The sequence below is a fragment of the Topomyia yanbarensis genome, chromosome 3, assembly GCF_030247195.1.
Source record: "Topomyia yanbarensis strain Yona2022 chromosome 3, ASM3024719v1, whole genome shotgun sequence".
Lineage (NCBI taxonomy): Eukaryota > Metazoa > Arthropoda > Insecta > Diptera > Culicidae > Topomyia > Topomyia yanbarensis.
Genome location: NC_080672.1, coordinates 292,520,739 through 292,548,219, shown reverse-complemented (window position 1 = coordinate 292,548,219; position 27,481 = coordinate 292,520,739). Strand labels below are relative to the sequence as shown.

Sequence of the window (27,481 nt, the reverse complement as noted above, 5' to 3'; positions counted from 1 at the left end):
CATGCTAATTGGCCTACAAAACTAATTTTATTACAGAATATAATTCTAACTCTCATTTTAAATCAAAATGTATTTAACAAAAATATTCCAAAATGCGATAGTTTTCGAGATATTTGGAATTTTGTTCCAACAAAAACAATTAATTCGTGTGATTATGCCCTTTTTAAAAGTTATTCGCGTTATCCCATCATAAAATGTCAAAAATCTAATGTTTATCGTTTTAAAGACGTAAAAGAAACTTTTTCAGTGTATTTGGATCATGGATAAGCTTTCAATAAAAAAAATTTCCTAACAACAACTTTTGACATATTTTTGTAATTCATACTACTTGCAGTAAAAAAACAATTTTCTTTTTGAATATGATTTTAAACGCCATTTTAAATCAAAATGCTCATAACAAAAAAAATCTGAAATGTAGTAGTTCTCGAGATATTTCAAATTTCGTATTAACAACACAATTCTTTTGTTCTTTCGCGTTTCTCCATCAACAATAATAAGTTTTTAAAAAGCCCATTTCCTGTAACTTGCTCTTTGACATCAAGGTGATATTGTAAACCATTTGAGAGCTATACGAAAACAACCAAAATATGATCGAACTATTTAGTTTAATCATAAGACCCTATGGTTGAATAGTATTCTCATTGTTTTCGTATAGCTTTCAAATAGTTTACAATATCACCTTGATGCCAAAGAAAAAGTTACAGGAAATGCTAAGGGCCCTTTGAAAAAGTTATTATTGTAGATGGAAAACTGCGTATAACTTCTGAAAAGGTCGTAATAAAACAAAAGAATTATGTTGGTAAAACAAAATTAGAAATATCTCGAGAACTACTACATTTCAGAAAAATTTTGTTATTAGCATTTTAATTTAAAATAGCGTTTGGAATCATATTCAAAAAGAAAATTGTATTTTTGACTGCAAACAGAAAGAATTATAAAAATATGTTAAAAGTTGTTGTTAGGAAAAAAATGTATTGAAAGCTGCCCCATGATCCAAATACACTGAAAAAGTTTCTTTTTCGTCTTTAAAACGATAAACATTAGATTTTTGACATTTCATAATTAGGTAACGCGAATAATTTTTAAAAAGGGCAGAATTACACGAATTAACTGTTTTTGTTGGAACAAAATTCCAAATATCTTGAAAACTATCGCATTTTGGAAGATTTTTGTTAAATACATTTTGATTTAAAATGAGAGTTAGAATTATATTCTGTAATAAAATTACAGTTTTGTATGCCAATTAGCATGAAATTTAAAAACACGTATAAAGTTATTGTTAGAAAAACTTTTTTACCGATAAGTTCTCCATCATACAACCACATTCAAAATGTTTCTTTTCTCTTGAGATTTTTATTGACAAAATATAAAAAATTTGAAAAAATGGGTTTTTTACAATTTAAATTTTTAACGCAAATTTTTGTTTTGGTGAAAAATGACACAAAATTTTTTGCAGTGTATATTCTTTTCGCACATAAATATTCATTCTCTCAAACTCGTCCTCAGAAAATTTTGCTGTATAAAATACAGTAATCGAACAAAAAAAAATTGAAATTAATGCACGTAGAAATGTTTACGCCCTTTTAAAAAAAATGCTCTTGAGTCAAATTTACTAATTGTGGAAAATGTTTAGTCTTCCATGCCGATGAAATATGTAAAGTTTTATAGGAATCCAAGATGGTCGATCAGGATTTTAATTATTTTCGGACGGATCTTCGTGGAATTCCTCTACTATGGCTGTAAGTTTTCATAACTTTCTCTACTCAGTAATATCTAGCTAAATCAATGTCGTTTAAAAGTAAAAAGAAATATCATATTACATTTTTGTAAAGATAGGTTATAGACTCTGTTTAGAAGTTGATATTTTGCATAGCTGAGTTTTCTTTTTTATATTATTACTTTACTTGATACGTCTCAATTCGTTGACTTCGAGACAGCTTGACTGAGCTGTGGGACATGGTTTTACTGTATTGAAAAGATAAAAAATCTTTTAAAATGTATTCTATCCGTTGAATCTTGTAGATACATGCTGTTGCTGGATGTCTGAGATCCTTTTCCTACAGAAAAAATATTTTCAGTGATGTCCACTGAAACTTAACATACAGTCTGCCTTCTCTCGCTTCTTTGTACCTACTTTCCTGCTGTTCACGGTTGGATATTCTTTTTGTTATGGTTATTACGGGTCGCTACTATATATTCGTTATCTTTCTTCTTTATTAGTGGGGTTGGGGGTTGGTTTGGAGGTACTAGGCGCTATCGTTATCTAATTTAGTGAGCAGTGCTGGTTGGTCTAATTTAACGAGCAGTTCTGGTGAGGTAGCTGTATGTAGATCACTTCCTTGAGATTAAGCTCACCTTTTGCATTTAGTAACGGCCACTGTAAGTTGAATAAGGGTGTACTTAACTTCTATCGAGATTGTGTGTGCCCGTGGTACCGGCACTACTATTTTCTGCGGCTCATTCATTTTACTCCTGGCACTATATTATATAGTTTGTTCAGTAAATTAGTACCAAAGTGGTATGTAGAATTGATTGTCACGACGCCTTTCTGATAGATGCATCAATTTTTTTGTTTTTTTCTCTGTGCGAGATGACGAAATAGGCTGACTATATTATTAACTGTAAGTATTAAATAAGATCACCGATTACTGTTTTGACATGCTTTTCGGACTTTGGTCATGAAATCATACTCCTTCAAGTCTGCTTCCTTTGTGGCATTAATGTTTAACCGTTGTTTCTGGTTGGGTAATAGTCTGTTTAATTTTTATAAGTACACAACGTGTTCTGGTCATAAAAGATGCCATGTTCCTGTATAAGGAGTGCCAAGTGATCCTAGCCTCAATTCTAATCTGAACTGATTTTATATCAAACATTTTTGACTCGAGAGAGTGTTTTATCGAAGATAGACTACGATCTTTGCAAACATTTGGTATTTCATGAAAAAAATCGATAATTTTTGAGTCAAAAATGATCTACAAACTGATTTGTTTTTTATGTCCGTAGTCTATCTAGAGCAGTTTCTATGCCTAAATTTAAAAAAACGGGTCACTAGCTTTTTCGTAATCACTTTCACCATTTTGAAAACCATGGTTTCAAGTAAGCGGTGTCTGAAGTCAAGAAAAATCAAGAAAAAACTTACTGAAATGAGATGCTAATTATCAAACGACAATAGACTTTGAAATAATATTCTAAAACATGTTTTAGTGCACCTAGTAGTGCAATTGTGCCTTTCTCATTTGTCCAAACTACGATTCCATGGCTAATTATGTTCAAAACAATGGTGGAAACGTAGATTACAAATTCAGTAATATTTGTACAATGTGCAATGCACATACTACATACAATGGATCAACGATTTTGTTATACTGTGTATCGACACTGAAACATCGCTTGAAACCAGCGGCGAATCAAAGATATATGTGTAGCCTGTCTATGAACCGCAGAACACTGAATAAAATAAATTTATTATTTTATTCAGTGTTCTATTATTTTGAAGCAAAGTAAGCGAATTTAACACTTAAATATGAGATATTTTGGTTTTCATGAAGCAATTTTCCGAAACTCGAACTTTTTTCTATTTTCTTTGGTTCAACGAGTAACTAAAAGTCTAATCTTTGCAAATCGTATTGTGTTTCCTATGTCAGATAATTTTATCAAAAATTATTAAAAAAATTATCGGCGCTCCTCGCCGTGGAAATGGTTGGACGTCTAATTTTATAACGCTCGTAGGTGCAGCTCTGCGTGTCTGAAAATATTTTTTTCGTGCACGATGAATGTATAAATAAATCTTAACATTACAGAAAAAATCCATTGTTGCCTTGCCTTCAAAATCGTAAAACAAAATAACTTTCTGTTTGAGCACTTTACACCAGACGCCCCCCTTAATAAAAGAAAAAAATGTGATATAAAAAATGTTTCGTCCCACTGGTAATTGGATTAAGTCGGATCTTCAACTATATAGTAGGAGCCTCACACAAACCAAGAGAAAATGTTTTAGAGGTTGAAAAAAATAATTGTGTCTATGATGAACCCAATATCTCTACAACCAACGATACGATTGATCTAAATTTTGCAGGAGCTGCAAACAATACTAAATTACGGAAATAGGAAAAACGTCTTCAAATTGATTATTGTTTCCCTCTATTTTGATCATACTTTCCCAAAATCGAAGGACGTTTATCTTGAATAGTCCCTCAACAAAATCGGTGAGCAGCGGCTTCTCTGACGCTATTAAAAGCACACATGCTTCAAAGATTTTATCGATTATTGTTTATGTTTCAATACCTATGTATGTACATAGGGCAAGGGGCAACTATCAACGACCAGAGCTATTTCTATATTTCGGTTAGCTAGCTTTCACAACCCAGGCTTCGACGGTGATGAAAACTATGTCCAGCGATTAATTGGATAAAATCATCCGAACGGTAGTGATGTGACCGGCCCGGCCGCACCGGTGCGTTGAACCTATTAGTGTAGCGATAGTCGTGTTTTACTTCATTTTATCAAATGTCATTTTGTTTGGTTAACGACTCTCCAAATAGCTATATCATTTCGGTGCTAAACGATACTAGTAAGTGGAGCAAATATAATTCGTTGAATGGGCCGTTGCGCGGTGATAATTTGCTGTTGGATAATCGCCCAGTGTTAAACTAAGTGTAACTGCTCATTTGAGGTTATGGAAGCGAATAAAACATCATAATCGCTGAATCTAACTACCTTCAGTGATGGATGCACAGTTTATAATACTTTAGCACTTTGAACTGGAAGAAACGCAAGTCGATCTTTAAAATTCGCTGGTAAACGTGATTGTAGAATCACAAGCCATCGATTTCTGAGGAATCGACTGTCCCAAGTGGTTTCAATTAGAGCCAATCAATAAGTAAAACAAATAATTCTGTGATTGTGGTTTTGTTTTCGTCACGTTTTCGTCGTAAATATATACATTAGCGCTCACCGCTGCATAGTACCACCAACACACATCATTTCGTCACCGACATCAGTACGTCAGTAAACACTTCACATGTGAAATACTCATCTAAAATAAATAAAAAAGGAACCACCGTCATCGCGCTCAGTACTAATGTAGTGTTCGAATAAAAAACAATAGTACAACTAACAGCAATATAAGGATAACTGGAATCGGCAATGGCAGTGCAGACATCGATGCCAAATTTCGACGTATTGTCCTCAGTAAATGGTAAGCTAGTTTTGTTTTTTGTTATGGGAACTACTGGGATTTATTTTTGTGAATGTAGTTTTTACGACTATTGAATTTACGGTTTTACTTCACTTTTGTGCAACTTAATATCAGTAGGTATAAGTGTACTAAAACATGTGAAATACTAAACATTCAATTCAATGCATCAGTGACTGATATTGAATGCCCGCAATTGGATACAATATTGATCTGACATTTGTGCAACATTGCTTCGACGATGATCCAACATTAGTCCGAGATTAGTTACCAAGATATTAGTCACCAATTGACACTACTAAAATTGTTCCGTTCTTCCCAAAAATAATATTTCAACTCCATGGATTTTCGGAAACATCCTCTTAACGAAAATCTATAGAGATTAAACGAAAGCTGTGAACGTTAAGCATCATTCTTATCTTTATTTGAAGTTCAACACATCAGTCTATTTTCTAATTATGCCCGAGTCAGAGCGACAAACGACCAAAGTGGCTAAGTCTCTCGATCTAGTATGCATTGTCTCGTGAACAAAGGAAACATTGTGTCTATTCTTGAACTCATCAGTGAAGTTGACGAAAAAGCGCTGCCCGACCCAGTACCGCGGTCGTTGATTTCAAGTTTTGTTCTATAAGACCGAGTCTTCGCGAGGTGCTTATTTTTTTACATTTCTTACAAAAAAATGTATAGGTTTCATTAAAAAATTGAAAACTTTTTCCGAGGCCCGGAGGGCCGTATGTCATATATCAATCGACTCAGCTCGACAAATTGGAACAATATTAGCATGTGTGTGTGTCTGTATGTAAGTACAGTGTACACTAATGTCATATTATCTCAGCGATGACTGAACCGATCTTAACGAAACTAGTTTCAAATGTAGGGCCTAACGTGACCATTAAACGCTATTATTTTTGTTTTTGTATATGTTCTTTACATTCTGAGATATGAAAGTGTGATTTTGTCACATGATTTGTGACATGATTTAAGCATTCAATATATATTGCTTAACTGGTATTTTATGTAACGTTCACACTACGACATGTGACGTTTTTCTTGTTGTTTTTCTTGTTGTTTTCTTATTACAACATGTTTTAACTCTGTAGTGTGAACATAATATTAGGGGTAAAACCAAATGGATTTTGAATATCGTGATATGAAAACACATCTACGTGGATTCGAGGAATGCGACTCCGCAAACATTTTATGAATCTACTCAGTAATGAATGAACTGTTTCTCAAAAATTAATATGCATCACTTTACTTCACTTCAAAGACAAAATAACGTGAACGTTCGCCTCAAAGTATTTGTTTTTCAAGAGTTGATGTATTTACCCCTTGAATAAGACATTCCGTTAAGCCGTGAGGTAGATGTTAGATGGTATATGAGTACATAGATCGCCAAGTAATCCACCTAGTAGTGAGGTTACAGATTTCTCATACAATTCATATTCATAAAATACTCATACAATTCATATTCATAAAAATTCTGGTGCAAAAGTTTACTATTTTTAATCGCGTTAAAATACTGGACCTGAAAATTCTATTCTCAACAAAAATCTTTTGTTCGGATATTTATGATCGAAAAGACATCTTGGAAATCTAAAATAAACGTTCCAGTTTCATAATAACTAATTAAGGTCTTTCAATGAAGTATGACACCAGAAAATCTTAAGAAAATAAAAACGAAAACGAAATTGTAAAAACAAAAAAGATAAGACACTAGAAAGTGCATTGTATATTTTGTAGCCATTTTTCAAACCATAGGATTTTCACAAATATTTCAAAGCCTTCCGAAAAATTCTCAAATTTGTTCAATTTGTTTTATTCGTGTAACTCATTTAAATCATTTTTCAAAAATTTCATTTTAGAACTCGTGTTTATCATTCATTTATTTCATTTTGTTTATTTTATTAATTTTAAACATTTAATTAACAAGTATATGATTATTTCATTTTAATTATATATTTCATTCCACATTCTTTTTATTCACTTTGTTTATTTGAGTTCGTTTTATCTATTTCATTCGTTCCATTCTTTAAATTCATTCTGATCAGCTAATTAATTTTATGCGTATTATTCATACCATTCATTTAACTCACTTTAGTAACTGTTTTCATTTTATGCATTTTTTCAAGTTTTCCAGTTCATGCATATTATGTAGTTTCTTCGTTTTAATAGTTTGACTATTGTTTTCATTCATTCATTTTATTCATTTCATCCAAATTATTAATTGACACATCGTTTTGTACTACGAGTTTTTATAAATTTTTTAACATCCCCTAATTTTTCATTGCAATTCTTTTATCCATATTACTCATATTATGTGTTTTATTTATTTTATTTATTTTATTTACTTTATTTTATTTATTTCATCCATTTATTTATTTTATTCATTTCATTTATTTTATCTATTTCAAGTATTTAATTCGTTTTGTTCTTTTCCTTCATTTTTCGTGTTTTCCAGTTCATACATTTTGTTCCTTTACTAATTTTATTCATTCCATTTAGTTATTCCTTTTATTTATTTCATCCAATTTTATAGTTTGAATCAATTTAATTTATTATATTTATTTTTTACCTTTATATTGTCTATTTTTTCATTTAATGAACTGAGCTTATTTGGTTTACTTTTTATCATTTGTTTTGCTGTAATATTTTTTTCTATGATTTATTTAGCTTAAGCGAAGTTATTTTTCATGCAGAACTCGAAACTGTGTTCATCCCGTTGCTAGTTAGGTGGCTACTTTGAAAGAGTTCTGCAAACTAATGAATGATCCAGTAGTTATATGTGTGAGAAATGTCTCATCTCAATGTCAGATGATTAAGTCGGGTCGCTTATATTAAGTATCTGCATCAGTGGCGAGCACTTTCACACGTAAATCCTTTCCATTAGGCTAGAGTGGATACATTTGATCCCACTTTGGGTTTTTCTTATAACTTTCCGATGAAATAAAAATTTTAATTGCAAAACTCGCGATTTCGTAATCATTTCAATTTTAAAAGTTATGAATAATGTGTAAATTCGAATACTATGTCCTGTCAACAATAAAAACAGTTTTAAAAATCATTCCCAAACGAAGTTTTTGTATAAACGTGTTGTACTTTAATACCCTGCCTAATAGTGCTAAAGAAACAAAGCACACTATGACTAATAAACACATAAGTTCAGCTAATCACCTCTTCTGACAAATTAATTAATAAGACCACTTTTTTAGATACACAATAAACATTAAACACAGTAGAAAGTCAAGATAAGTATTTGCGGTAAATCAGTGCAGTCTAACTGGCTTTTCCAACCTTCATTAACTTGTACCATAATTTGTTAACGGAAAAACTTTTTATATCAATTAATGGTGCCAGGCACTTTATGAAAATGATGTTTTTTCTATTTCTATACATTTATAAAGTGTTTGGGAGATCTAATGATAGGGATCAAGACTACTCAGATACATGTTGTGGTCAAAATTCAATTTTTTGTACAGGTTTTGTGATTTTTTTATTCGAAAAACGTGTTTTTCTAGACAAAAACCCTTAGTAATCGTACTTGAAAATATTCATATATAATTAATTCGACGATCTCATACAGCCGCTCAAAAAAATTGTGAAAAGATCTTCCAGATGGATTTGATTACATATTTTCCGAAATATTATACAATTTTTCCAACCCAAATGTAATACATTATATTTGTTTTTAAACACCATAAACGACAAAATATTTCATTTTCTTTTTATATTGTGATAATTTTTTGTGTATAGATTATGAGATATGGCCAGAGAATTAAATATTCCCAAGGATCAAGTGTCCTCACTCTCCCCTAGAGATGTCGGACAAAAAACAGTGCAAAGAGCCAAAATCGAGCCGGACTGTACCCCAGTGTCACCCATTATATATTATAATTAGTAATATAATATAACAGAATTTGATATTCCAGGTTCTAGTCAATATTGGTTTCTTAAGAAATTCGGCAATTTAAAACTCCGCAATCTCGCATCATTGGATACGTTAGAGATGGTCGTAACAGATGTAATTTTCTTAGCAGCCTCTACGCAAGGGTTTACGTTGTGTACCGATTGATCACAGTATGTGCACGTGGGAATCTGCACTGGGTGCGTGATCAATGTTCGCTGAGTATATGCAATAGCTTGGACTGATGCATTGGATGGTCAGGTAGAAGAGGATAGGATTCACAAACACCGTTGCGAAGTCCTGGGAAGAAGTTCCTCCAAGTATTTTTCTCGACGCTATCCACTTCTCCGTATTTTGACATGAGCACATGACATGATTAGCACACGGTGCTGGGTCATGTAGCTTTACTTCAATACTGTCATTATCTTTATTAAATGCCGCTACATCCGAGTACGTATTTAAAGCTGTTCTGCGAAGTAAATGATTCTGATTTACTAAAGTTTTTGAACATAATCAGTAGCTCATGATGTAGATTATGGGATTGCATAGTATTAACTTCTGCTACGCTGATCTTCATGTTTATCTTCAACATTTTCCACTTCACAAATTGATGGTCTTACCGGACAGAAGTTAACAGTAACACAGTTTGACCGTATCGGGATATTCACTTGCTTTTAATTGTCACTCATTGTTTGTTTACATTGCACATACCAGGTAGGACGAATCTGTTTTTGCTTTTGGAAGCAGACAAAGCGGCACACGGGTAAATTTGATTGAATGTTCTGAAAGCAGCACGATGAGAAATCGGACTGAATGCTATTGATTGTGTCCATTATGTATAACGATGAACTGTTGTTGCCACATGAGCAAATCGCCTGCCACACGACAAACTTGTTACTGAATGTTCATCTGGAGTCTCTTCCCCTAGCACAGTATTACAAAATTGTGGACCTCTGACAGTGAACTGGTATTAAATTTTAAATAGGTTTCATCGTCCATTAAAATACATTGTTCGGGTACTTTGACGAGTGTTCTGTATACACATCGGGGCTGTTCTTCTAGAAACTTTCTACTTTTATGAATCTTTGTTTTATCGCGAACAGTTAGCGATTTGTTTGGTGTCAGGACAGTTGTAAAGTCCTTTTCGCGGATCACGGGAACAATTCTGTGTTCGGTCCTCAAGAGTATTATATTTCTTCTAAAGTAAAATTCGGTTGAACATGCTGGAGAATTGTGAACGACTAATTTTTTACATGTTCTTAGATGCAAGTTTATGTGAATGGAGGGGCGTTGTGAAAGTTGTGGTACGTAAAAGTACAACATTTTTTCAAAGGCCTTTGACTTTTCAGCAGTCGCCAAGAATCAAAACTGTCGCTTGAAGTTTATAGTGATAACTATCAGTTTTAACAAAAAATCCCTTACCAATTTATATTGATGCAGTCATCTAAAACCATTGAAAAAACTTGTAGATCGATATCTTATAGTCTATATTATCAGTAGGGAACATTCTCCTACTATCAGCCGCAAAGCGATGCCACCGTGTGTATTTTATATCTACGGCAGCTGTTTACACACTGATCGCATCGAAAAGATTGATACAAAACTGTTTGACTAATAAACAACTTGTTTCTGAAGCAATGAATCGCCTACTGTTGCTGCTGTTACTCATCATATAAATGTGGAAAGGTTGAGTTCAGATAAGAATTGAACTATTTAATGTTGGTTAAAGTATATTCTTTTTAGGCTACATTCATATTAAGTTAATTAGAGCCGATTTTCATCAAACAGCGATGTCTGAGATAGGTGTTTTTCAAACATGCAAAAATTCTCAAAAAGGATGATTACAAATTAAAAGTACAAAAAATATATCAGCTGACATTAGTATATCTTTCAATCACCCACTCGAGAAAACCTTGTTTTAAAAACACGACTAAATTTTTATTATGTTCTCAGTACACTACGACAAACAAACCATCATAATGCTGCGAAAAGCTTATTTCCTTTTAATTGTTGATAATCCTTCCCCAAAACCAAGCACTTGACCGTGACTAGATCCATCTAAGCTACAATTAATATCCCATGTCTCAATGCAATGTTGAAGGCAGACAGATTTTAGTCTAATTGAATATTGCTATTTATGTTGCTGACCGCCCATCATCCTAGTTCGTTCATACATGCAGGAAGGTTTGTGTAATTTCACACAAGCAATTAATTGTCATCAAGCTGCGCTATTTACATCTGTTGTAACTGCGATTAATTGATACAACACACCGGGTAGCTGATGCATGCCTGAAAGGGAGGTGTTTTGACCACTACTGATGTTACTTGAGTTCTATCAGCTCGACACAGGCTCTGTTCAAGCAGTCGACCGCCATCGATTCAATCGATGTAAGCCTTCGCCGTTGTAAAGTAGCGTAGAAAAAAAAACTCGAAGGTAAATCAAAACATCATAACCGGAGGATCTGGTTCCTTATTAGTCTGAAATAGTCGTGCTGTAATTGCCTCTATGATAATTGATATGTTATTTGATGCTGTGGGTATGACAGGTTGCGGCAAGCCGTTCATAGATCTTTTGAAAAGATTGAGTGTGACACTTCTCGAATCACATATCATTTGGGTAGTAATTAATTACCTTACACAAAGTAAATGTATGTAAATCCTTATTCGGAATATGGCTATCCGTTCCACTGGCAATCCGTACGGCTATAGCGGGGCAAGAACGCGAGTGGAGTTAAATTATTACTCAGGACGGAATCGCCGCTAATGATCAAGAAATTTGGCTAGTTCATGTACTCTATAGCCGTTCTACGTATAATTACTCCATTTATATAGGGAATTCCGTAGAATATCAGACAGTTTTGCATAAGGCGGACAACTTTTTATCGATTATCACACTAAACACCTAATTCTTCTGTCAACATGAGTTTGTTAGTCTTTCTAATATTGTACATTGTATGGCCTTTGTTTTCCACAGTCATTATGTTGAAAACTGTGCAAATATATTATCATTCGGCTCGTTTGCCCCGTATCACTCTACGAAACTGGATTTAGAGACACACATATGTACATTACCTTGTTTTCTTCTGAAATGGGCATTGATTAATGTCGAAAGGATTTTCAATTAGGTAAAAGATTACCGAGGTGTTATACATCTAATATAACGCCGAGAAAAAATACTTGGTATGTTATCACATGTAGCAATGAATGTCTAGTTTATTTTCTCGAAAACACCCATTTTCTGTTCCATAGTTCTTGTCTTTTGTTTGTTACAACTTGTAACAGTTGACTTCTCGGCAGGAGCTTAAGACACCATTCCTATCCAATTCTACACTTCTGTGCCATTCATCGCTGGTTGAACCACTTATCACAATTCTTCTGGTCGTATGCGACTAGTAGGTTCAGTTCAGTGGCGCAGCTAGGAAAATGAGGGGAATAGATACAATGAGTGAGCTATTGTTCCATTATTCTTCAAATTGATTCTCCCGTAAGTTTAGCAATGATAGAATATTGTTAATCTATCAATATATAAAAATCCAAATTTTTGTGTTCTTTGAACCACCCTCGGGCCATGGAAGCACCGCCCTTTTTGACGAATAGCCAAAAAAAATATTACACAGTGCTGCCAATTATGATATTTTTCTAGTTAAAAATAAAAAAGTTCATGATTATCACAATACATAAATTTGCATTTTGACAAATCCAATGCCATCGTGTTCTTTAGACATTTCAACATAAAGACTTTTATAACCTCAATATAATATGAGCCAGATACAGATGAGTTTTGAAGCAAAAAACTCTATTTCTCATATAAAATTGCAGCAACGGTAAAATATCAACTAAAGTATACTGAGTTTTCACATAATTTATCGTGAAGTGGACGAGAAATGATGAAAAACTACTTTTTTGGTTTGCCTCTTGCAGAACTCTTTGAGTTTTATGACAATTTGAAGATTTTTTGAATATTGGCCAATAAAAGCGGAGTTTTATACGGGAAAACCCTTCAAAACGGTGTTTCTGGGGATTGGCTCAAATTATATTGAAATTATAAGTGTTTTTATGTAAAAATATCTAAGAAACACCATGGCATTAAAATTTTCAAAATTAAAACATGCATACTGCAAGAAACGAAAGGGCTCCCATGGCCCGAGGGGTGGTTCAATTGACACAAACATGTTTGAATTTTTATATATTAAGGGGTTTCACCACTGTAGAACACGAAAAAATAGGCATATTTCGGGAATTTTTCTTGACGCAATAAAGATTTCGATTCATCGAAATCTTTATTTTTCGGGACGCAATTTCGATTAATCGAAATCTTGTTAAATGGATTTTATAACATAAGTAATGGATCACAAAAATAGGCGGTGGTCAGCTATTTTCGTCCGCGTTCCTTATCACCTATTTTATAAAGCGATTCATCAACAGTGCTATCTTTGAAAACGAACTACCTAGGTAATACAAATATTTTTTTTTCAATTTTAATTAATTTAATTAAATAGTCTTCGTTTTATTATATTCTGAGTTGCACATATCGTATGTAATTTAAGTGTTATTTGATTTGATGGCATTGTAACGGAGCACGTATTCGCCGATTGATGCCAATCGTGCAGACATTTCTTTGGACTGAGCAAACTAATTTCTTTGTTTAGTGCTTATTTGGCCAACTAGGAAACCACTGGGCATTTAACATGCGTGGGAATACGCATGGTCTTGTCTGAGTGAAATGATGACTGCTTATTCATGTATGAGGATTGAGAATTGACAGTTCGTGAGAAGAATCGAAAACCAGTTACCAATTTTTGGCAGTCATATCAAAACGAAGAACATGTTTTATTGTCATATTCATTGGCTTACTTTTAGTCCATTAAGTCAATTAAATTAATTGTTCTCAATTTATTGAGTACTTTCATATGCTTTGAAAAAGTACATGCACTATAGTATTGATTGTCATGTTAATCATATTTCTTCATGAGTATAAAAATATTATAGCTTGATTATTAACGTATAAGGTGACAGGTTAGTTCCTTTTCGTTCCGATTGTCTAGTAATTAACGTAAAAATTAGCGTCAGTGGTTGTATATTCGATATGCAAAGCTAGTCGTTTCAGGTATTTCGGCGGTGAAACCAATATATAATTGTCATTCTTTTTGCTATATAAATACCAAATTTTATAGACGACAAATAATAGCTCTATTACTAAATCTTAAATTACATAGGTATTAGCATATCTATTTCGACAAATGTCTCGAGACACTAAAGGTAATCGCTTTTCATTATATTGTATTGTTTTGTTTCTGGAATGTCGTGTTTCGCCGGAAACAAGGAATAATAAAATCACAATCCGCTTGATTCAATTAAACATAAAAAACACTCCCGACTATCGGCAGTCCGGAGCTGAAGATGTTTTTTACAAATCGATTATTGCCAAATTAATTCAACAAACGATAACTCTATCATAAATTCTCGGCAGCCGGCTGCCCAGAGCAATAAACGCATGATAACACTTCTGAGAGTGGCAAAAACCGTATCACTTATCAAGGTGAATCCAGATTTGTGCAACTCTTTACCCCATCCTAGTAACAAAAACTCCTTCCCGTGGCAAACGTGGAGATGCAGAGGTATACACAGTCTCCATAACAACGTTTGTTACACTAACATTCCTTTCCTTCCCCGATGACTGTAAGGACGTGGCCGGCGCCGTTATTGGCATTTCCAAGTATAGAGCTTTCGAAACGTGCACATTGAGGATGCATAGCTACTCCCAAGCCCCATTCGTTGATTATCTGTGCAATTTCGCTTGTTTTGGTAAATCGCGGAGTAGCAACTACGAATTGTACGGTCATGTTACGTGACGAATGAAAAATTTTAAAGTCACGTAAATAAAAATAAATAAAATCATGCTCATGCTCATAAGTAATGAATCACAAAAAATATTGTTTTCGAGTACTTCCGCCACAAGATGGCGGCTGTGCAGCCTTTTCCCCCAAACGCGTTTTTTCAGAAGAGGCCTACTGCCGGAAAACTATCTCCCGTATTTTTTGACCTAGAGTCAAAAACTTAAGTTTTTCTGATTTTTTTAATATTTTGATTTTTCGCGAAAGCGCGCACTTTTTAGTGAAAAAACACCGAATGTCATAAAAATCGATAAAAAATTGTTAATTTAAAAAAAGCAATAAAAAATAAAATCCTACGTACGTCGCTGAAAAAATCAATTTCGAATATACTGTGAAAATTTCAAAGCGATCAAAAATCAGTTGTTCGAGTTACGTTTCAGGGCAGCTCCAAAAAGTGGTTTCGAGAGAAACGCGGTCAAAGTTTTCAGTACACACTAGGTATACTAGGTATATAAGAGGCGTTGCAGCAGAATTGAAAATTTGAATATTTATGTATTATTTTCGTCTTCCATTTTTACCATTTTTTGTTAACAATATTTGTTAACTGTTGTTACGGCATTTAATTAGCAAGGAACTGAGTCAATTTGTCAACTGTTATTACGGCATTTAATTAGCAAGGAACTGGAAGGTGAAGTATATTTTTCAATATTAAGAGCCATGGTACTCAAGGGAGAGTAAGGAGTTCAAGGGAGAATGTTTAGAAAAGCGTGGGAGGGTCATATGAGCAAGTTTAGAGTTTACCGGCGACACTACGGTAAAAGGTTACCTTTGTCTGCTACCGTAGGAGTCAAGATCTTTTGGCATTCGTCTTCCATGTTTTGGGATATCATTTTTAGCATCCTAAAGCACATTTTAGACTAATAAATAAAAAAAAAACGATGTTTTAAAAATTCTACGGTGGTGTAACCCCTTAACTGATGAACATTACTTCCCAAGCTGATTCAAATCCGTAAAGATCGATTTCAAGTTTGCATCTTTTTTGATTACTTCACGTGGAATGACCCATCTATAATTGGGTAAATAATTGGAAGAAAATGTATTATAACTTATACTAATCAGCATACGATATTTCTCGTTTGTAAAACCAATACTAAACCACAGTCTCCACGGTTTCTATTTTCCCTCACAGTGGGATCCTGTCGACGTCACTGGAGAAATTTTCTTTTGCATAAAACTGTTTTGTTTTACAGTTTCCGCCTCTTTGTGCAGCTGGGTGCCCATCGTAGAAAGGAGGGATTAAATTTGATGTGAATAGAAAGCAGCTCTTTTCCATAACCACTTTTTTCTCGATGGTGCAAGAAATGGAAATACAATAAGTATTTAGTTTGTTTTATAATCCTTGTATATATTTTTAATTGCCGCGAGGATCTACTGTTTCGAAGGCTGTGGAAGTGGATGTCACATGAAAACAATGATAGACCGAATGCGTTCTGAATTCAAATCTGAAAACTAAGCTGAGTATGATCGGAAGAAAGTGTTCAGATATATTTAGATCTCTACAGAAGTACTCGAACTTACGCATATCATCAATGCGTTTCGTACGACCGAGTCCTGTAGCACGATCAGAAAATGACACACTGCAAATTAACTTCACTGCCTTCCACATAAATACCAACACGGGAATATATTTCACCTTCTGCTAGTGTCGCTCCGACTAATTTCGTCGGCCTCGTCGCATCAAATGCACGTGTGTTTTTATGCTAATTACTAGTACAAGATTGGTGGCAAAGGCGGAAAATGCAAAAGATACAAGAAATAAAGAAGAGGCCCCTGATTTTGTCGCAATGATTAATAGCGTGCATGAACCATTTGTTTTGTAAGAATCAATAATATAGTGTATGTACAGCTCAAAAGTAAATGTAAGTACTCAATCTAATGAGAAGCATTATTATAATGAACATCATTTACCAAGCCGAAAATTGGTAACAGGCTTTCGATCCTTTTCGCGTATTGTCAATTATCAACCCTCATACACGATTCAACAGTCATCATTCCACTCAGACAAGACCATGCATATTCCCTATGCATATTTAATCTGCTGTGAGCTTGAGTTTGTGCGACCAAAGTAGATAGTTATACTTGGGAGTAGCGAAGCATCTTTCAATGTGCAACTCCTGGTAATCCTAAAGTGTTATTGATCAATACCGACGCCGGTCAGGCCCGAACGTAGGTCGCGGAAGAAAAGGGAAGGAATGGTTAGTCCGATACTTGCTTTTGCTATGTGCGCACTCCACAAGTATCACGGGAGGAGGATGATATTTGTTAGTAAGTGTAGAAGTTGGATTTTAGTTCTTCTTTACCGACGCCAGAAGGTGACTCCACTATCTGGACTAGATATCGATCCATCAACTCATGGATCGGGGACCAACAGCTTTACTTCCCTTCCGAAGGAAGTCGTGGGCACAGATTTTTTCACCTCAGAAAAATCCCAACGACTTCGGCTGGAATTGAACCCAGGCCGACTGGAATGAGTGGCAGCCACGCTTACCACTCAACCACCGGCGTTGTCACCTCACGCATATTTAATCTGCTATGGATTAACTTCCTGGTTGGTCAAATAGTCACTAAACAAACAAACAAAAATAGCTTGCTCAGTCCAAAGAAATATCAGGTCGAGTGGCGGATACATATTCCCTTACTATGACAACAAATCAATGAACATTTCAAATTACATACGACAAAATATGTGCAATTTTGGAAATAACAAAATGAAGAGTACTAACTATTTACATTAAATAAAGAGGAGGAATAATAGTTGCATAACCAAAGGGGCTCATTTCTAAAGATAGCACTGTTGATGAATCACCTTATAACAATAGGTGATAACGAACGCGGGCGAAAAAAGCTGACCGCCTGTTACACCAATTACTAAACAATTTTCGTTTTAAAGTTATAGGAACACTCTTCGATTAAAGCACTAAATATTAAATACGCTTTGTGTCATCTGAAATATCATGCTTTCATCATCATCAAAAAAAAAAAAAATTATATCTTGCAATATTCATGCAAAACATAGTCTATTTCAAAGAAACGCTTACAATTTTTTAATTTTAGAGAAGCAACAAATTAGGTTTGCAGTGACAAATTTTTCTAAAGCCATCTTAACGAAAAATCAAAACTGCCATTTATTATAAAAAGAAATGTGAAAAACATAGTGCTCTACTGTCTTCGGTAAAATTATTTAAAATAAACTCTATCTCGAACCATTAAATATAAATTTTCAGATTTTTGTAAAATTAGAACAACTCTACCCACTATTTAAATTAATAGAAATGTCTTGCCTGGTGCAAAAATGGTTCGTACCATTCAGCGTGCTGAGTATTATTCGTGTGATCTTTGTGAATTCGATTACAGAACATACCTACTTTCCTGCCGGAGAGCAATGCTATATTTCGTTTTACTTCCTAAAAACAAATTGCCGTTTCAGCATACTGAAGTTGTTTTTTGTCGTGCTGTGATAATTGCAATAAAAAAACAATACTATGTGTTTCGATATATGTCATATTAACCCATTCATGCCCATGTTGTTTGTGGACAACAACGTTTTTAAACAGCTATAACTTTTGATTGAGGCAAGATTCGCTCGCAAAATCAAGTAAGGTTAATAAATAGACTAATGCCTTTCATTTGAGCATTAACAGTTACAAGGATCAACCCAAGAACTGAAGTTATTGCAATTACTCTGATTGGATTCCAACGAGACAGTGCTGCCAGGGACAGTTTATGTTGACGACGGAAAATGAATTTTTCATATGTCTTCGTTATTGTGCAATAATTTTGTAAACTGATATAATTTATCAATTTAGACTGTCTTTGGCTACGTTTTCAATGCAATTGGACTATTGTAAATATTCTTGTAGAATTGTATTGAGCATTGGAAGGTAAAATTGAGCTGCTTCTAGCACTGCAAGGGAAGCACCTATCTTTATGAAAAAAGACTTTTCGTGTTTCTTGATCTCATCGTTTTCAAGGAAGAATAGTTTTGAAACCCTTCATGCACGAGAAAAAAGTTGGGCATGAAAGGGTTAAATGACTGTGCCTACACATAAATACAATTCGTCGCAGTGCCACATTTATTTGCATCGTTCAAATGAGCACTAATTATGTAAACGTCGAAGTTTTTCCATAAACTGCTGGCATGATCAACCGTTATGTTGTATACTAACAAATGCAATTATTTAATTTTTTTATATTTTCTCCATCTATTTCAGAACCTCTAGTAAATCGGTACGCCTCGCGCAGGAAATCGGTATTTGCGGAAACGTACGATCCAGAAAATGACGACGATGACGACGGCGCGAGAGCGATATTCCCCAAGACAGATGATCAGAGAACTCGGTTGTGTGATTCGGTCAAAAATATCCTTCTGTTCCGATCACTCGACAATGAACAGGTAAGTGACTTGACTTGTTAAAGGCTTAGGACAATCAAATTAATGTTGGTGTAGGTGTATTTTAATTATAAGACCTGCTGCGATGGTTTAGAGGTTGTGGCGTTGGTTTTATCGACAGCCGTAGCACATTCGAATCTTGACCAAAAGGGATTCTCATTGTCAGTAGGATCGTATCACTAGCCACGCAATTGTCCTGCACGCAAAGAATCGACTGCGAAATCTATTGAAACAAAAGGCAAACATCCGCAAAGAGTTTGTGGTGCCTTGGCTTTACTTTATATTTGAATTGTTTGGTATTATTAGTTTGTCCACAAAAATATGGTTCAGTTAGAATCCGGAACTAACAATAGTTCTATGACTGAATTGTTTTGATTTATACAAAATATTAGCTTGTAAAATTTAAGGCATTTTATTACATATTCAATTACCATGATGAGTTTCTGATAACATTGCGAACGGGGTTCCCTTGGAATAAAACTTACTTTTAATTTATCATGTAAAGCGTATTAAAAATCCATATATTTCCCATGTAACTTAGGAAAAAAGAAAATTACATTTGCCGTAACCAACATTGTGACGTATTTTGCTGTTTATAATGGAATTTTACTTTTTATGACATGTGAAATAAAATAGTGTGTCCCTTTTGATGTAGAACTCGGTTGAATGGAGATGGAAAATTGTGAATTTATATATGCGTTTTTACATGTTCTTGAATGTAAATTCTAGTGAATTGTGACACTCCTTTTATGTGCATCTTGCGAGATGTAAATATTTTTAAGTGTGCACACTTAAAAATATTTAAATCTCGCAAGATGTAATATAAAAGAAGCGGCACAATTTACTTGAATTTACATTCAAGAACAAGTAAAAATATGTGTCGTTCACAATTTTCCAGTTTCTTCAGCCCAGTTTTACATCAAAAGAAACACAATATTGTTTTACATGTCAAAACTTGTAAAATTCTATTATGAAATAGACAAATATGTCGCAATATTGTTAATGTCATATGTAATTTTCGGTTTTTCCAAGCGTGTATTGACTATTGCTCAGGTTTCTACATGACCTGCGTTAAGCCAAAGCGAACTGAGCGCCATAATTTTTTCCTGGTATTTTTAATGAAAAAAAAATAATTTTTCGATTATTTACCATTATCATAGAAAGTTTGAGGGTACTTATTTGCTATCGATTACTATTTCAGTTCTCAGAAATAAATTGATGTAGGTGTTTATAGTGCTACATTAGCTGCGACAGCGATTTTAATGAAGGTACTTCCAAATGGCGCTTGGTCCTCTTTGGCTTAACATAGGCCACATTTGAAAATCTTGGGATATGGTACGATTCTAAAGGAACCTGGGTATGTCTCATTAGGTATCTGAAACAGAAATAACAAAGGATCAACTTTTTTCGAGTAATATAGGACCATGGTAGAGTGTCCACCGTCCACCCACGAGAGCTGATCAGACTGTACCAAACAACGATATTGTTGGTGAAGATATTGACCCGCCGGCCGCCGTATGATGAGTTTCTAAGCGCAGGAGGGCTTTTTTCAGCCGAGAAATTAATTTTGGGATCAATCATAACAATTGCTTATTTGATTTCGTTGATGATGATGAGATAAATCAACGAAAGAATGGAATTTCGTATCATACACGCCCGGAAGTAATCCCCAGTAGTTTTAATATATTTAGAAAAATCGAACACCGCAACGTGTTCTACACTGATAGATCCAATTTCGACGAGCAACTGACTTCGGTATCTTCACTGCACATACAGGCCAAATTCGATTTTCCGGTGGCTCGATTATCCGTAACTTGATTATCCGTAGAAAATGATTCGATTATCCATAATCCGATAATAAGGAGAAATCAACTGGATTATTCGAAAAAAAATTCCATAATTTTTAATTGACTTCAGCTACAATTTCTGGAAGAATTTTTATTTTCTAAAAAAACTTTGTAGAAGTACGGAAATTTCACTAGGTGATGTGTTTCAAAACCACCACCAGCTCAAGGATTTTCCAGTGTATGCGAGAAAGTAAAGGGGATTGGGCGGACCCATCAGCAGAGACACTTACGCGCAAACCGCGGGAAGAAGGAGTTCCTTCCAACAATGATATCCAGTCAAGAGCTAAACAATTTCGTTTTACAAGCTTAACCCACCTGATTTGTTTTGAGAAAGGTGCGTCAAACTCATATCGAACCTTCTGAAGTTTCAAGTGACCCAGGCTCAATTCGTATAATATCCTGATGCCCCAACCCCTTCCCAGATATCATTTATAATATGATGTAACTTGAATGTGTGTATGAGTGTGCTATGATATGATATGCTGCACAAAATCTGAATTTATTCATTGTTTTATTTATGGAGTTGGGCAAAGCCCAATGGAGTGCTGCTCCCAGTGACCCTCTTCTTCAGTAGGCATAAGACATTCTCATCTTTTTATTCGTAAGCAACATAAAATATCAGCGTACAAAAAAAGTTTGATTCATTGAACAAATGTATAAGCTACTATCCAAAATCAAATTAGATCCAAGAAGAGACTTTTCTGTCTCAAATTTTTAGCCATACCTGCGTGGATAACCCAATACAATATTATACGGACACGGGTGACGAAGCAAGTACAGTACAAGTTCAATACAATCCGGAATAACTTCGGAGTTTTGGAACATGGTGCTCCAGCCTCCATTATAATGAACAAGAAAAATATGGTTCTTTTGACGTACAAAGCACGAAATTGGTCAATTCTATAAAGAGTTATGAATTGTTGAAACAAAAATCTGCGAAAATTCTTAAACGAACGTTTCGGTGTTCGGTGAATCGAGGTCTTGGATTATTTTTATATATCACGACCTGGATACACACAATGCTTAGTAACCGACATCTGTACTCATCGTTAGGTCAAGTAGTGATAAGTGAATTGAGTGTCTGCGGATGTCCTCAAGGTGGTGTTCTGTCACCACTTTCGTGGAACCTTGTCGGCTTGGTTTATTGGTAGAACCTAATGAGCTCGGGTTTCCGATATATGGTTTCGCTGATGATGATCATATAATGATCACCAGGATTTGCATCAATACCAAATAAAACATCTATGGTGCTTTTTAGGAGGATTACAACTGAAGCTCGTCCGTTGCAGTCCTTTGACTCTGAAATTGTTGTCGCAGATCCTTAAGTACGTTAGGGTAATTCTTGACTCAAAACTTAATTGGTCAGCTCACATCAATTTAAGAATCAAGAAAGCTTACATGAGCTTTGGTCAATGTAGACGGTCTTTCGGCAAATCTTGAGGACTTAAACCCAAGTACTTTCATACGGATGCCTTGTGTGGTGGTCGAAGTGAGAAGTTGTGTCAATCCAATCAAAGTTAAACCAACATCAGCAGACGGTCTTAATGGCGATGACTGGTGCGTTCACGACAACACCTACTGCTGCTCTAAACGCACTCTTGAACATAAAATCACTATATGTGTTTCAGAAACAAGAAACACTTTCTTGTGCATATCATCTTAAGGTTACGGGGCTCTGGAACAGTAACCCTATAAATCGTGCAACTAACCACACAGGACTGTGGCTCCAAATGGTTACTGGGGATGGTATATACTGTACCGTATTCCAAGAAGACCTCTTCGCGATTCTGTGTGGCTTATAATGGGCTCTTCAACAGGGAATTTGCGGCAAAATAATTTATTTTTGCGCTGACATAAAAACACTTAGCTCGGCAGATTCGAGATCGAAATTAGTAATCGCATGTCAGAACGAAGAACTTCGCATTTCAAATAGCATTTAACTTTTATGGGTACCCGGTCATTCTGATACTGGGAATAAATGGGACGGAACGGACTAATTGGCTAGGGCGGGCGCTGCGACTGACTTCGTTGGTCCAGAACCAGCTCTTCCACTATCGATAAGTTGGATGAAGCACAAGACTCACTCTTGGGATGCAACCGAGCATTTCAACCATTGGTGTAGCTCGCAAACTTGCGTTCAAACAAAGACTTTTGGATGTGATTCCGAAAATGTCAAAAAATTTGTTGCATTTTTCCAGGTACAATTGCAATATTTTAGTCAGGGCACTGACTGGACATTACCATTATCATTGATTTTTCATATCATTTGATATGTAGCTTCCCTGCAGTAATGCAATTACGTATCCGGATTGTTGGCTTTCTATACATAGCTGAACATATGTACAGAGGCGACGCGTGGTTCCACCGTCAACCTGTTCAATACCACAAAATCCCTCAAAATCGACGATTCTAACATCGAACGAATAGTACCAACGAAAGATGTTCGGCGGACGGGTTTTTCTAATCGCAGGAGTTGAGCAAAACAAATTTGTTGTCAAAACCCATCGGTGAATTATCAAACAAACATCTTGTGGAATACCTAATTCAAGAGAGTCCCGCAGAAAAAAGTAAAAAAGATATATAACATCCGTATAGCCAACCACTTACTTCGTATTGAAAAAGATTTCTCAACTTAAATTTCAACAACCATGTCTAAAGGCATTATTGAATACTCATAAGTCATGTTATGATTCGAATTAACCTCCAAAGTAGAATCTTATTTTTACACCAAGAATTATTCCTTCTTCTGTATAAGATAAGTTGAAACATTTATTAACCTGTTTGAAATCATCTATTAATTCTACCAAACAGGAGAGAAATTTAAATGTTCCATATGCAATTCCAAAAAAATAATTTTTCTCACAAAATGTTGTAAGAAAGAGATTTTTAACATTATTGCAATAGAACGTGAAACGATTCGGATGAAGTCCATTATGTCCATTTTACATTTTCAGTAGACATGTTTTCAATGTGTAAATGCAAAGAACAAACAATTTCTACGAAGCAGAAAGATGGTTCATTACTTTCGTTGAACCAACCAAATCCATTCGTGCTTATAACTAATATGTCCCAAGTGCAGAAACATCTGGTTAGACTACCCAAGAAAACAAGCGTTCGACCGACAGCTGTGAACGTATGGTACAACTGCGAAGCGTGTTGGAAAATTAAAAAGCGCTCTCGTTTCGCACACAGAGCTCTAACGAGCAAATGAACATCGCTACACCGCACGCTGGTTCAATATTTGATTTGAACCGGTGCAAAAGAGAATAAAAAAACCGTCGTTCATGGCTCTCAGGCTGCTGCTGCTGCTCCATCCAAAGCGTGCGGTGAAAGTACGAGATGCGTGCATGTTTGAGTATGAACTGGTGAATTTCTTGAAATTTTACTGGAGACCGGTTGGTTTATCGTTCAAATCTGAATAAATTTAGTGTTTTATTTTTCCCTTCATTGAAAATATTTTGAAGGGTTCTACAGTTAATTTAAACTTTAAATGGGTTTCGGTTTGTCTGATTTGGCTTACCTGTTCAATGAACAGGTTGAACGTACCGACGCGTCGCCTCTGCATATGTACAGGGAGCTAAAACTCAAGGATATGTTATTGTTTCTAACCCAGTGTGATAAAGAGCTAAAGGCTTTATCAGTAAGTAGGGTTCATCATTCTTTCGGGAGTGAAGAAACCAGACTGTTTATTGTTTTGTGTTGTGATGCTATTGTGTTGTCATTTTTCATTTTTCTACGTTCTTTCTTTCACGTCCCTTTCCCTTCCCATCAGGAAAGTGATGAGACGACATGGCAAGGCAAAAATCTCAGAATGGCATAGGCAACCTGCCAATCGAGCCAATATATTTTGATTCCTAAAAATTAAGATTTTCCAAAATGTAGTAGTTCGTGATGATTGAACTAACGGGAGTTCAATAAAAAACGAGAATTTTTTCAGTCATGTAGCTAAAATTAATTTTTGAACGATTTCAGTATTTTTTTTTATTAAAAACATAATGTTTATTCTTCAAAAAAACGTGAATATTGGAGAAGGGGCCCTGGTCAGCCGTACAACGCAACTTAATCGCGATGCTATCACAAGAGCGCTGGGCGGCACTGAAGTCCATCTTCCGGATAGAATTCCGGATCCTGGTGTTCCACTGCTTCGTATCCTTGGCCGCCAATTATTTTTGTGCACTAGGGCACTGATGGAGCCGAAAAAATCCTCAATGGGACGGCACTGGGGCAAGTTGGCCGGGTTCCTTTCTTTCGGCACGTACGGTATCTTTTTCTGCTCAAGATACTCCAGCGTCTTCTTGACGTAATGGGAAGACGCCTTGTCCGTCCAGAAGACCGACTACCCATCCGCATGATGCTTCTTTAAGAACGTTAGAAGAATTTTCTCATGACACTTCTCCTGGTACACTCGTTGATTGATTGCCAAACCTCTCGACTTGAGCCACGGATTTGAAATCCCTCTGTCCGATATGGTGATGTACAGCATAACTTTTTATTAAAATTTATGCTTAAACCTACATTTTACTTCGTGGGTGTGGCCGACTGGTCGCTGGAATAGTAACTGTCATTTCCTGGAATGTGGCATCACTGGCCTTCCACTTCACGCTCAGGGATGCCAGGATACGGTAAACTGTACTCACGGGCACGTTTTCGTCTCGAAAGTACCATAAACTTTTTTCCAACGATGACCACGCGTTTCGTAAAACAGTACAACACGCTCGCGGAGTGCTTGTGCTGTTTTGACGCCATCTTCGATTGAACTGACAGCACCCGAGCGAAAAGATACATGCCACCCATTTCTAGGGAGTCCTGAGAGCAATTCTCTTGGAGAGAAAAAAAAATACGCTCATTACTTTAATTACGGAAAGGCATTGAAATTATTCTCATTTTTTATTGAACACCCGTTTTATGGTTTAGTTGAATCAAATATTCATTGTTTTCTTATAGTTTTTAAATAGTTCCTAATACCATCCTGATGGAGGAATGCAAATAACTTATGGAAAGGTCGTAATGAAACAAAAATTATTCTTGTTGTAACAAAATTTAAAGTATCTCGAAATCTACTGCATTTTTGACTCTTTTTTGTTAATTGAATTTTGATTTGGTTAGTACTTAGAATCATACTTCTTAGGAAAATAGTATTTTTCACTGCAAGTAGTATGAAGTATAAAATATCTTGAAAGTTGTTGTTAGGAAAACTTATTGATAGCTTCTCTATGATCCAAATACACTAAAACAATTATTTTTCTTGTTTAAAACAATAATTATTTTATTGAGTCCATTATGGAGAAATACGAATAACCTATGAAAAGGGCATAATTTCACGAATTAAATGTTTTTGTTGAAACAAAATCTCAAATATCTTAAAAAACAATCACATTTTGGAAGATTTTGATCAAAAGTATTTTGATTTGAAATAACATTCAGAATCATATTCTATAAAAAATTAGACTTTTCTCTTTCAATTTGTATGAAATTTAAAAACTAGTTTGAAGTTATTGTTAGAAAAACTTTTTTACTGACTGTTTCTTCATAATGCAATTACATTTGAAATGGTTCTTTTCTCTTAGGATTTTAATTGACAAAAAAATAAAAAAACATGGATAAAGGTAGGTTTTTTACATATATTTGTTTTGGTTTCGTGCTGAAGTTTTCGTTTTTACACTTTCTCAAATAGTCTTGCTGTATGAAATATGGTAATCGGACAATTTTTTTAAATGCTGAATGTAAAAACATTGGGCACTTTTAAAAATTGTTCTTGAGTCAAAATGATCTTTTGACTGTGAAAAAAGTTTAGTCTCCCATGCCGATGAATCTTGAAAAATTTCATCGGAATCGAACCATTTTCGGACGGATGTTCGTGAAATTCCTCCAGAGTATAATCTTTCTGAGCAGTGGCAGATCCAGGGAGAAGGTCCGACCCTCCCGAAAATTTTTAACTTCTTGAGAAATTTTAAAATAGTTTCTATTTTAAATTCGTTTCAACTCAGAACTATTCCAAACCATATTCGACCACCAATACTGAGTTTAGTTAAATGAGGGGTTTACATATTACGTATTGTACAATAAACATTTCAAAATCGCAATTTCGGACCCCCTCCGAATTTTTTTTTCTGGATCCGCTTCTGTTTCTGAGCACTGTGGATAATCGATTCGGGCCTGTACCACTATTTCGTTCAAACTTTATGACCCTGCTTCAGCTAACGTCACAAAATTAGCTACTATTCTTTGCCCACAGATCATTCCTTCATGGTT

General features: G+C 34.9%; 1 protein-coding gene across 11 annotated transcripts in view; it reads left to right on the top strand.

Annotated features, from left to right (window-relative positions):
* The window catches only part of LOC131691135 (cAMP-dependent protein kinase type II regulatory subunit), a 348,167-nt gene that overhangs the window by 284,700 nt on the left and 35,986 nt on the right, over positions 1-27,481 (top strand). For 7 of the 11 annotated variants that reach the window (XR_009305723.1, XM_058977317.1, XM_058977315.1 and 4 more), the window contains one exon: positions 19,204-19,385. Coding sequence is in view for 10 of the 11 variants with exons in the window: in XM_058977317.1 (XP_058833300.1) it covers positions 19,204-19,385 (182 nt within the window). In the remaining variant the exon portion in view is untranslated. Of the gene's footprint in view, positions 1-4,455; positions 5,198-19,203; positions 19,386-27,481 lie in introns of those variants that run through there. The other 4 variants (XM_058977321.1, XM_058977322.1, XM_058977320.1 and 1 more) reach the window with 4 other exon arrangements.